We start from the raw sequence: 12,807 nt of genomic DNA on the forward strand, positions 1-12,807 counted from the left end.
GCGTAAAGAATTTCCTGATCAATTTTGTTGAGCTTCTCAAGAATGTGATCGCCATGGAATCGCTGTTTACTGGTTCAGGTCGAGATTCTGTGTGGCTGCTAAATTGCCGTTTGCGCTCTACTTGAAATCCTACGAAAGCGTTTGTGCTTTGCCCTCGTCTTTTGGTCCGCCACACGATTGGCTTCAAGGTCCCGCCAAAATCGTTATGGACTTCCCTCAGTGTTGACCAAAAAGTCGTTCTGGAGATCTTTATCAATTATTTGCCTCCATTTAAATCGAGTACTCACCCACAAAAACGAGGAGGGGAGTCCTCGTGATAGAAGTAGCCTTTACGTGAACTAAAGTTTGTATTCCTACAACTTCATGCGATGTTCGTGAATGCTCATGGAGGTGGATTGTCGCTCTGCTAAAGCGCCATCCGGGAGAGCTACTACATTCATTAGCCGGCAAGCATGCTTGCCGATGCAATATCATTTGCTGTTTATTAGATGATATGGCCAAAATAATTCGCCAACATCGCATTTTCCATTGCCATCCTCACTGGGTGAAATTCGACTTTAAAGCCTTATATATCTCTACTTTCCTGATAAGTTCAGGGTGCACACAGATTGTAAATCTAGCTGCACATGTTGCACAGCTTCTGCAAACTTCATTGAGATAATAGGATGGTCAATATCCTTTATTTAGTCCTTTCTTGTGTGGATAAAAATCCAGCAGTACATCTCAGCTTATTGATCACCAGTACGTGACAATGATTTGATTTAGTAATAGAACTAGGCAAATGGCTTTTGGCTGTAGCAGTCCAGATTGTTGCCATATCCCACTTTCAACAAGTCACAGTACCTCTTGTAGAACCCGATCCGGTCCTCCACCTTCGGGTTCGAGCCATTCCCGCACTCCTTCCCGCCGTTGATGATGTTGGTGATGACCCCATACCCAGGGACCCGGCCAGCTGCGGTGTCTGCAGCGGACGGCTGCCACTGGCCAGTGACGACATTGTGGCATGAGGGCTTTGGGGACTGCGGCGTCATCCAGAACCAGAGGGCGGTCTTGAACGAGATGACGGGGTTGGTCGCAACCGCATCCGGGTTGTTCAGGAGGTCGTAGTTGATGGCTTGCCCCGCCGGCCCATAGTTGTAGTTGCTGGGAAAATCGCAAACAACCAATACATCAAAATTTGAGAAGACCAATCTGTCTTAAATCCGAAGCTACGCCGGCCATAGTAGTGCCGTGACAATGAATTTAGAGACTACCATACATAATGAAATGAAAGGTTGATTTTATGTAACTTACTGAGAGATTTGGATGGGCCCACGTCCATAGTATTTCTTGCCAGGAGCACAAGGCCATTGCTGGTTGGCAACGCAGTAGTCTCCAGGATTGCCTTGCTCTTGCAAGAAGCAATATCCCCATGCATATGGACCGTCCGGTGCACTTGCCCATCCGCCTACAAAATAATTTGGTCGATCATTGCTAATCCATGCATTGTTCAGTGGAAAACCATCTGTTTTTGCCGATGAACTAGGCTTCGATAACGCACGGCAAACTACAAAGTAATGACTAGAAACTGAAGTGATCAGTTGAGGACAAAAACCTGTGGTTTCGTGTGATGTCTGAGCCAAGAACACTGCGATCTCTCGCTTCCTCGTGTCAGTGTCGCCCGTCGTCCCAAACCCGCCAAACGACTTCGCGGCCGTGATAAAGGCGTCGTAGGTGTAGAACCCATTGCCAGGGCAATTTCCGTGGTTGCGATGCTTCAGCATCTCGTTGAACAGGTCCCGACTGATCAAGCTGCCAATGTCGCCACTCTGCTGAGCGGCGGCTCCGAGCACCGAGGCCAGGAGGAGCAGCGGTATTAACGACGCGAACCTCATTTTCTGCGGAATTGCGTGTTTGTGTTAAGGTAGTTCGTTCGTGGTCGGAGTTAAAGGCTCGTTTTGATGGGTATTTATAGGAATTGAGAGAGAGAGAGAGAGAGAGAGAGAGAGAGAGAGTTCAGGATTTGACAATTCAACTGACTGAAGCTAATGACGGTCCTCCTCAAAACATCCAATGTTGACATTTTGGCCACAACGCGGAGGCTTCCATCGACCTTATTATTTTTTTTTTTGGTAAAAATTCCATCAACCTTATTTTTACATCGCTTGCTAAGTAATACCGACACGCGATATGGACACGTAACACGACACGCTAACACGTTATTTTTCAAAAATAGATAAATCCAATATGTTAGGACACGTTATTTATTTTTAGTTAATTTAATTAGCATTCACAAATAAATAAATAATAATAAAAGAGCTTATAATGAATTTACAGCAATAATATTAATAAATCTATTTATAGGAAATTTGAAAGATATATCTAGAGTTAATGTGTACCTATATTTAAAAACATGTTTCTAACTTTAATAAAAATTATTAATAAAACTAACGACTAACAAAGATTATAATCAATTTATTCATATAAATCTATTATATTTTATAACGATTAATTTTTTTATTTATTTAATATTCAGTATTTTAATTTTTTAAAATCACTTTTTTTCTAACAAACCCCCCCCACCAAAAAAAAAAAAAAAAAAAACCGCCGCCCAAACCCCTCTAAAACCTCCCATTCAAAACTCCCTCCCCCAGACACAAAAACCGCCATCCCTCCAAAACCCCTCACAGAAACCACCATCCCTCCAAAACCCCTCCCCCAGACACAAAAACTACCATCCCCCAAAACCCCTCACAGAAACCGCCATCCCTCCAAAACCCCTTTCCCAAACACAAAAACCCTTCACAGAGACCACCATCCCCCAACCCCCTTCCGCCCTTGGTTTCTCCTTCGTTTCTTTCCCCCATCACCCATCCAGTCTGTCATTTCCCTAAAAATTAAAATCATCCTCTCAGCCATCCCTCTGCACCAGAATCTCCATTTAATTTTTTTTTTTGAAAGGTAATAGTTATATTTAGAAAAATCAAAAAAGATCACAGTATCAACCCACACTCCAAACAACATATCATAATAAGTGGAAAGATGCCGAGATATAGAAGCCACAGTCGTGGCAACCCAAAAGCATGGCATGAACAACCAGCAAACAGATACAAAATGCCCTAAAGTAGAGAGAAGAACATCCTCAGCAAGTAGCAGAATCCGCTGCACCGAAGGCCTTAAACAAGACGCACTAATTGAAAGGAAGGTAGCTAACGATCCCCAAAAAAGATGATGACCGGGTCAAAGCCCCAACTTCGCTACAACCTTCTATTCCTGAAGTTATCTTCAACATTCCTAAAAGTAATTGTTTTATGTCTGACTACTTTAAGGAGATGGTTCTTCATAACCAGGACAGAAAGAGACTATTCTTTGAAGAGAATGTTATTCTCCAAAGGAGAATCGAGCTATGCACTTATAAAATTCATTTCCCATAAGCATGGTGGTGGCCCATCGGAGATTACCCTCCCACGACTTGTTACGCCAAGGCAAATTGTATCTGGCTGCCCAAAAGAAGGCAACCGTGGCTGTGGGCAAAAAACAAATGCTCAATAGAATCTGGCACACCATTGCAAAAGGCACAAAAACAAATGGTCCATTTTAATTTTTGCTTTCATCTGTTCTTCTTGTTAAAAGTTAAAACTCTCATCCGCGGCCTCCTCTTCCTCCTCCTTGTCCGATTCTCTTCATCTTGATCTTTGCTCTCTCTCGGTTACCTTGTCGCAATCGCTTGCCGCTGCGCCTGCGACCCTCCCTCCTTTATAGCCGCAGCCGTAGCCTTCGGTCCTCCATCGCGCATCGCAGTTGCGGCCCTCCTCCTTGCATTCGTGGCCACGCTGTCGCCTCCGCAACCTTGCCTCTGCTCCCTCGCTCTTGCATCCACCTTCCATCGCCTTCTTTAACAATTTTCTCTACCTTCGCACTTGCAAACCTGCCCTTGAAACCACCGTGCTTCTCACAATTTCCGGACACGTGAGTCGAAGCGTGTCGGAAAGAGTTGAGCGCATGTCGAATTTTTCGACACGCATTGATCGCGTGTCGGACGCGTGTCGGACACGTGTCGGGTATCTGACATGACGCGGAAGCTCCTAGAATGTGTCCGTGCATCATAGACCGCTTGTGACGGCAAAAATTCATTCCATCTTCTTTGAGAATGTCACGTGGCAATACTCCTTATATATATATAAGCGATATTTTAGAAGAATTTAACAGTTTACTTTCCTTATATATATAAGCGATATTTTAGAAGAATTTAACAGTTTACTTACAATTTCCAAATGACTTATTAGAGCAAACCATCGATGCTAGAGCCGACTTAAATTTAAAGGATTTTAAAGAGATTTATCTATGAAGAATCTATATCTATACCGTAACTTCGGCATATACTCCATCAGTCCGTTCCACGTACGAAATAATGTTGGAAATGAATTAAAATTCAGGTTTATGTAATTCAATAGAAAGGGCAAGCAGATCTAACATTTTAGTTCAGTCGAGTTATTTCATTGCTTTGGCTTTGGTAAGCCCCTATTTCTTTTTGGGTAAGGTTCGAATTTGGGAGGTCGATCCTCCCAATGAATTGACCGTACCCCAAATCGAAATGGGTGAAAGAGCAAAGCATACTAGATCGCTTAAGATTTCAATAATTTAATTATGGATTGAACATCAATCGTAAACATTCGAGGCAAATGGATCCATTTACTATTCTAAAACAAGATGATGAAGATCAAGTCGTATGCCTCATGGAATTTAACCCCACAACGACTCGACGGCATGAATTCTTTCTGTCAAAGAAAAGCCGCCCCTGTTCAATTCAATCAAAGATATTAAATTAATGGAGTTTGGGACACCTGGAGTGTCATAACTTGGCACGGGAGACACTTAAGTGCCATAACTTCGAAAATGTATACTTAAGTGTCAGTTTCGAAGTTAAATGGAACATTTAGGTGCCATTTCGATAAAAATCCGGCCAAATAGTTGACATGGCAATTTTCCAGCAAGTTTGGTCCAAAACGGTGTCGTTTTACATGCTAACGTGGCGAGAAAATGCAAAAACGACACCGTTTTCAGAAATCGATGTGTAAATAATAATATAAAAATTAATTAAATTAAATTTAAACTTAATTTTATTTAAAATATTCTAAAAATTAAAAAAAAAAAAAAAAAGGGGGAGGCCGAAGGGGGCGGGCCGAGGGCGAGCCCTTGTCGCCGCCATCGTTGCTGGGAAGGGTCGAGAACGAAGGGGGAGGGTCGATCGAGGTCACCGACCCCCGGCCGACCGGTGATGAGGGTTGCGAGCCCTCGCCCAAATCTGGGGTGAGGGTCGCGGCTCTTGCCCAGATCCGGGTGAGGGTCGCGGCTCTCGCCCATATCCGACGAGGGCTGTGGGCCCTTGCCGCCTCCCCACCGCCGCCGAGAAGAGCCAGAACGGAGGGGGAGGGTCGGCACCCTCCGTCGTTGGCCCTTCCTAGAGACGGCGGGAGGCGACGGAGGTGAGGGCTCGCCCCTCGCCCGCCCCCTTCGGCCTCCCTTTTCTTTTTTTAAATTTTTAGTTTTCTAATTTTTAGAACATTTTAAATAAAATTAAGTTTAAATTTAATTTAATTAATTTTTATATTATTATTTGCACATCAGACACCAAACGGCGTTGCTTTGCATTTTCTTGCCACGTCAGCATGCAGAACGACGCTGTTTTGGACCAAACTCGCCGGAAAATTGCCACAGTAGCCAACTGGTTGGATTTTCGTCGGAGTGGCACCTAAGTATTCCATTTAACTTCGAAACTGACACTTAAGTATACCTCTTTGAAGTTATGGCACCTAAGTGTCCTTCTGTGCCAAGTTATGGCACTTTGGTTGTTTTTCTGCCTAAATTAATATTTCGAGTTTGAATTTAGATAGCGATTTGTTAAATCAAATTTTTTGATAAAATTTTCCCAAGTAGATTTCAACAATTAGATGATGAAGCCCTTCTTTTCTTGAACTTTTTATAGCTGCATAAAGGAGGAAATAAAATAGAATAAAAGTTTCCTCTTTTATTTGGGGGAGCCGAATTCCTCTGCAAGTTATCGTGGTGGGGCCCAAAGTCATATAGTTGACTTTGGGCACATAATATTCATCCCCATGGGGTTTTCTTTGGCTGATAGAAATAAAGTAGGAAGTTCTCAGCACGTAGAGCCAAAAAGGCTGGTGGGCCCAAGGTCAAACTTTTGACCTTGGGCACATATAAATAAAAAGCAGAATCTCTCCACGAGGTGTGCTACGTGCTATTGAAACCCTACGAGGAGCCATTGAAGCCCCACGAGAAAATAAGAGCCACATAACGTCAAGCCGAAGAGGAGCCACCCACGCATTCAAGAAAATGAGTTCTTGTTTTCGGCGTTTTGTTTTGAGCTTGAACGCGTGGTGATTTTTGTGCGGTAAGTTTACGTCCAAGTGAATTGTTTATTTATAAATACTTTGGATTTTGGGTTAAATCTAGATGTGGGAAACACTCGAGCATATGAGCAATTGTAAACTCTGATTTTCCGATTATAGTAGATTATTTGTTGCTGGCTCTCCCCATTGATGTAGGTGCTGATACTCGAACTGAACCACGTAAATTTCTAGTGTATTTATTATTTATCATTTATTTCTCTGGTGATTTCGCGTTAACGTAAATTGCAAGATCCTGTCGTTTTCGCATATTATATTCTAACAAATCGTATCAGAGCTTAGGATCAGATTTCTTGATTGTGATTTGGAGTTTTTGCTTGTCTGATTATTATTTGGAAATTATTTTATTGCAATTATGTCTGAGAGAAAATCTGAAATTGAGAAGTTCAACGGGAGTAACAACTTTGTGTTATGGAGCATCAAGATGCATGCATTATTGACAACCAAGGTTTGGCCAATGCACTAGATAGTGAAGATGAGTTGCCAATTATAATGAAAGCCTCAAGGAGGGTAGAGCTAATGAAAAGAGCAAAGAGTAAAATCCTGTTAAATTTGTCAGATGAGGTTTTAATAAAGGTTGTTGAGGAGAAGGATGCCGCGCATTATGGACAAAACTTCAAATACTCTATATGAAGAAAGTTTTGAACAATCGTTTGTACATGTTGAAGAGGATGTTTCAATTTAGATATACTGAAGGTACGTCTATCAGAACCCACCTAGATGAATTTAATAAACTCATGACAAATCTGAAGAACGTCGGTAAAATACTTGATGATGAAAAACAAGGCATGATGTTGTTAGCCTCTATGCCAGAGTAATAGGAGCATTTTACTGATTCACAGTTGCAGGGGCGTACTACAATTACTTCAAAAGATGTGAAGTTCGTCTTATTCTCTAAGGAGTGGCGGAGAAAGTTGTGAGATGATGGTCTGGCATAAGGAGTAGTGCAAGCACTAACGATTCGGGGTAGAGAACAACATCAAGGGCCTAGTAGCAGCAGATGTAAAAGCAGATCGAAATCACACAATAGATAATCCAAGGGACACGTGAAATGCTTTGAGTGTCATGATGAGGAGCACATCGAGAGAGATTGTCCAAAGCGGAGGAATAAAGTTGATAGACAAAATGCCACAAGAAGTGTGGCAAACGTTGCTGAAGGGAGCAATAGTGATACAGAAACTGTTTTATGTGTGACTACTACTTCATCAGGAGACGAATGAGTACTATATTCGAGGTGTTCTTATCATATGACGCCTCATAAGAACTGGTTTACTACTTACCAGACTACAGATGGTGGCAGGGTTCTTTTGGAGAATAACGCAGTCTATAAGGTTGTAAGGATAGGGATAATTCGAATTCGGATGCACGATAGGGTGGTGCGGATATTAATAGATGTGAGGCATGTACCAAATGGCTCAAGAAGAATCTTATTTCTCTAGGGACACTTGACGACATCGGGTGTAGGTACACCGCTGAAGGTGGAGTACTGAAAATTTCTCGAGGTGTTATGATAGTGGTGAAGGGAAAGAAAGTGAATACTCTCTATCATCTACTGTGAGAGACCGTGATCGGAACCGTTGTAGTTTTATCAGGTGAGTCAGACTTTAACTTGACTCAATTATGACATATGCGTTTGAGGCAACATGAGTGAGGCATGTATGACAATGCTGAGTGAAATGGGATTGTTGAAGGATCAATAGGTAGGGAAGCTAGACTTATGTGAGCACTGCATCTTTGGAAAGTAGCATTGGGGTAAGTTTACAACAGTTGTTCATTCGACCAAACGACTAGTTGAATATATTCATTTAGACGTTTGGGACTCGTCTTCAGTTTCTTCAAAATGAGGTGCCCGATGTATGCTTACATTTATTGACGATTATTCGAGGAAGGTATGGGTATATTTTCTGAAGCACAAATATGATGTGTTTGATCAGTTCAATAAATTTAAGTCATTGATTGAGAAGCAGTCAGATAAACAAATCAAATGCCTGAGAACCGATAATAAAATGGAGTTCTGTGGTAAATATTTTATCGAGTTTTGCGAGAAAAAAGGTATTGTGAGACACTACATAGTACCTGGGACATTACAGTAGAATGGCGTGGCAGAACGGAAGAACGAAACTTTGCTTGAGTGAGCTCGATGCATGCTTTCGCATGCAGGACTTGGCAATGAATTTTGGGCTGAAGTAGTGAACATGGCATGTTACCTAGTTAATCGGTCTCCATCATGTGGAAGACTCCTAAGGAAGTATGATCGGGGAAACCTGTTGATTACTCCAGATTACGTATATTCGGATGTTCTGTATATGCTTAGCGAGTGATGATAAACTTGAGCTGAGGGTGAAGAAGTGCATATTTCTAGATTATGTATATGGGGTGAAAGGCTACCGGCTATGGTGTACCGATCCCAAATCACCCGGTTTTCTAATTAACAGAGACATAATCTTCGATGAGACTGCAATATTTCAACAGAAGAGTTCTGAGACAACCAATAAGATGATAGATCATTGTGTCATTAGTGAGGTGAAGCTTCAAGTGAAGACTCCGAAGACCTCGAAGATAACAGAAATTGAGACTACATATGAATCCGCAATTTCTGAAGTTGGTGATAGTGAACAATCAGGAAAACCGCAACACACTATAGGCGCAGATAGATAAAGAAGTATTTTAATTTTTTGAAATCACTTTTTTTCTAATTGAAATCCGCAGCACTCCGGATATCAATTTGTTGTTTGTCGAAGAACCAGTGTAAAAAATTTCCCGATCAATTTTGTTGAGCTTCTCAAGAATGTGATTGCCACGGAACGCTGCTGACTGGTTCAGGTGGAGATTCTGTGTAGCTGCTAAATTACCGTTTGCGCTGTACTTGAAATTGTTTGAAATTGTACGAAAGTGTTTTTACTTTGCCCTCGTCTTTTGGTCTGTCACAGGATTCGCTCCAGGGTCCCGCCTACATCGTTATGGACAGACCCGTTTAGCTTGCGTACTTGCTTTGCATGGACTTCCCTCGGTGTTGACCAAAAAGTCATTCTTCAGATCTTTATCAATTAATTCTTTTCAATTTAAATCTAGTACTCACCCAGAAAAACGAGCAGGAGAATGCTCGTGACAGAAGTAGCCTTTACGGGACACTCCCCTCCCACATGATCTAAAGTTTGTGTTCCTAGGATTTCATGCGATGTTTGTGAATGCTCGTAGGGGTGGATTGTCGCTCCCCTAAATCGCCTCCGAGAGAGCTACTACATTTATTAGCCGGCAAGCATGCTTGCCGATGCACTAGCGTTTGCTGTTTATTAGACGTTTCGGCTGAAATAATTCACCAACATCGCATTTTCCAATTCCTATCCTTTCCAGGTGTGAAATTTGACTTTAACGCCCTATATGTCTCTAGTTTCCTGATGAGTTCAGGGTGCACACAGATTGTAAATCTAGCTGCACATGTTGTACAGCTTCTGCAAGCTTCATCGAGATAATAGAATGGTCAATATCCTTTATTTAGTCTTTTCTTGTGTGGATAAAAACCTAGCAGTACATCTCAGCTTATTGATCACCAGTACGTGAGCAATGATTTGATTTAGTAATAGAACTAGGCAAATGGCTGTTGGGTGTAGCAGTCCAGATTGTTGCCATATCCCACTGTCAGCAAGTCACAGTACCTCTTGTAGAACCCAATCCGGTCCTCCACCTGCGCGTTCGAGCCCTTCCCACACTCGATCCCGCCGTTGATAATGTTGGTGATGACCCCATACCCAGGGACCCGGCCAGCTGCGGTGTCTGCAGCGGACGGCTGCCACTGGCCGGTGACGACATCGTGGCACGAGGGCTTTGGTGACTGCGGCGTCATCCAGAACCAGAGGGCTGTCTTGAATGAGATGACGGGGTCAGTCGCAACCGCGTCCGGGTTGTTCAGGAGGTCAGAGTTGATGGCTTGCCCCGCCGGCCCGTAGTTGTAGTTGCTGGGAAAATCGCAAACAACCAATACATCAAAATTTGAGAAAACCAATCTGTCTTAAACCCGAAGCTACACCGACCATATTAGTGCCGTGACAATGAATTTAGAGACTACCATACATAATTAAATGAAAGGTTGATTTTATGTAACTTACTAAGAGATTTGGATGGGCCCACGTCCATAGTATTTCTTGCCAGGAGCACAAGGCCATTGCTGGTTGGCAACGCAGTAGTCTCCAGGATTGCCTTGCTCTTGCAAGAAGCAATATCCCCATGCATATGGACCGTCCGGCGCACTTGCCCATCCGCCTACAAAATAATTTGGTCGATCATTGCGAATCCATGCATTGTTCAATGGAAAACCATCTGTTTTTGCCAATGAACTAGGCTTCGATAACGCACGGCAAACTACCTAGTAATGACTAGAAACTGAAGTGATCAGTTGAGGACAAAAACCTGTAGTTTCGTGTGATGTCTGAGCCAAGAACGCTGCGATCTCTCGCTTCCTCGTGTCAGTGTCGCCTGTCGTCCCAAACCCGCCGAACGACTGCGCAGCCGTGATGAAGGCGTCATAGGTGTAGAACCCATTGCCGGGGCAACTCCCGTCGTTGCGATGCTTCAGCATCTCGTTAAACAGGTCCTGACTGATCAAGCTGCCAATGTCCCCACTCTGAGCGGCGGCTCCGAGCACCGAGGCCAGGAGGAGCAACGGTATTAAGGACCCGAACCTCATTTTCTGCGAAATTGTGTGTTTGTGCTAAGGTAGTTCGTTTGTGGTTGGAGTTGGAGGTCCGTGTTGGTGGCTATTTATAGGAACTGAGAAGAGAGAGAGGGAGTTTAGGATTTGACAATTCAACTGACTGAAGCTAGTGACGGTCTTCCTCAAACATCCAATGTTGACATTTTGTGCACAGACGCGGAGGCTTGTCCATGCCGTGCGCCATCGACCTTCTTTTTACACCGCCTGTCACGGCAACGCGAAGACTCATTCAATCTTCTTCGAGAATGTCACGTAGTGATATTTCTTATTTATGTATATAAGCGATATTTTAGAAGAATTAAACGGTTTACTTACAATTTCCAAATGACTTATCGGAGCAAACCAACAATGCTAGAGCGGACTCGAATTTAAAGGATTTTAGATAGATTTATTTGTGAAGAATCTATATTTCTACTGTAACTTTAGCATATACTCCATCGGTCCATTTCACATGCAAAATAATGGTGAAAATGAATAAAAATTCAGATTTATGTAGTTCAATAGAGGGCAAGTGGGTCTAATATTTTGGTTAAGTCGAGTCAATTCATTGCTTTGGTTTTGGTAAGCTTTTTTTTTTTTTTTTTGGGGGGGATAAGGTTCGAATTGGGAGGTCAATCCTTCCAGTGAACTGACCATACCCCAAATCGACACGGCTGAACAAGTACAGCATACCAAAGCGCGTGAGATTTCAATAATTTATTTGCGGATTGGACATCAATCGTAAACATCCGAGGCGAATGGATCCATTTACTGTTTCAAAACAAAATGATGCAGATCAAGTCGTATGCCTAATGGAATTTAACCTTACGATGACTCGACGACATGAATTCGTTCAGTCAAAGAAAAACCGTCTTCGTTCAATTCAATTCAATTCAAGACCTCGCAGAAATACCAATCGCGTGGGACACTTCTCAGTCTTTATAGCCTTGATTGGAGGAGGAAACTGTCGATCGAGTAATTGAGTACTTCTGAATTTTAGCTAGATAGGTAGAGGAGATTTTCTTCATGTCAATGTTCTAGCCATTCCTTCTTTGGCCATCAATATACCAGCTTCTTTATGCAATTCTCATGCAATCTGCAGGGGTATTTCCGAAAGAGTTTATCCTTTCAGTAAAGGTGCTTGCCGAAATTTGTACCACTTTTGTTGTGCCAGAGGCAGTATATATGATCTAGAACGGCTGCCCACGACACAGGAACTGGAAGAGAAGTCAAAGCCATTTACCTGTTGGGAAACTTTTACCTGTCGCTGCTGCAGAGATTAGAGATCTCATCACTGTTTTCTCAAATTTTAGCCCCTAAGGTATATAAAGAGTTTGGCTTGGAGATATAATGGCGTTAATTTTATTTATCATGAGACGCAACGGCATAGGAATGGCAGTTTTATTTGTTTCTTGAATTTTTCTTGTCAAGATCGAACTCGGTCAGATTGTATGACTTGTTATTCTGGTGGAAGTATCAAGAATTATTCATCAATCTTGCACTGATTTTGACGCTTACTTCCAAACTTATACTCATAATTGATTGTGATTTTGGTTGACTGTCATAATTCTCAACCAAAATCACAATGAGCAATTTTTTGGCTTGCCCTAATTTCCTTTGGTATACTGCTTGGATGAATGTTGAAACCAGAATCCTTTACCGTATACGTGATCGCCTTATATCAATTAATGAAATTGATGCACAGTAGGA

The 12,807-nt window shown here is 42.4% G+C and overlaps 1 protein-coding gene across 3 annotated transcripts; it reads right to left on the reverse strand.

Annotated features, from left to right (window-relative positions):
- Positions 1-608: 608 nt before the first annotated feature.
- LOC104429014 (basic endochitinase) lies at positions 609-11,154 on the reverse strand. Of its 3 annotated transcripts, none has more exons than XM_039303287.1 (3): positions 10,815-11,154; positions 1,294-1,447; positions 609-1,143 (listed from the first exon to the last, which is right to left on the reverse strand). In XM_039303287.1, exons 1-3 carry the CDS (start codon positions 11,089-11,091, stop codon positions 774-776), a joined length of 801 nt encoding a protein of 266 aa, XP_039159221.1. In that variant the 5' UTR covers positions 11,092-11,154; the 3' UTR covers positions 609-773. The 3 variants fall into 3 exon arrangements, with proteins under 3 accessions (XP_039159221.1, XP_039159219.1, XP_039159220.1); XM_039303285.1 differs by lacking the exon at positions 10,815-11,154 and adding an exon at positions 1,595-1,939; XM_039303286.1 differs by lacking the exons at positions 609-1,143; positions 1,294-1,447 and adding exons at positions 9,878-10,363; positions 10,514-10,667 and having other exon boundaries at positions 10,815-11,148.
- Between the last annotated feature and the right edge of the window lie 1,653 nt (positions 11,155-12,807).

The sequence above is a fragment of the Eucalyptus grandis genome, chromosome 10, assembly GCF_016545825.1.
Source record: "Eucalyptus grandis isolate ANBG69807.140 chromosome 10, ASM1654582v1, whole genome shotgun sequence".
NCBI lineage: Eukaryota > Viridiplantae > Streptophyta > Magnoliopsida > Myrtales > Myrtaceae > Eucalyptus > Eucalyptus grandis.

Coding starts and splice junctions, on each gene's coding strand:
- LOC104429014 (XM_039303285.1), bottom strand. CDS start 1,874: ATGAGGTTCGCGTCGTTAATACCGCTGCTCCTCCTGGCCTCGGTGCTC. Junction 1,448..1,594: donor GACATCACACGAAACCACAG/GTTTTTGTCCTC, acceptor ATTATTTTGTAG/GCGGATGGGCAAGTGCACCG. Junction 1,144..1,293: donor GGGCCCATCCAAATCTCTCA/GTAAGTTACATA, acceptor CGATTTTCCCAG/CAACTACAACTATGGGCCGG.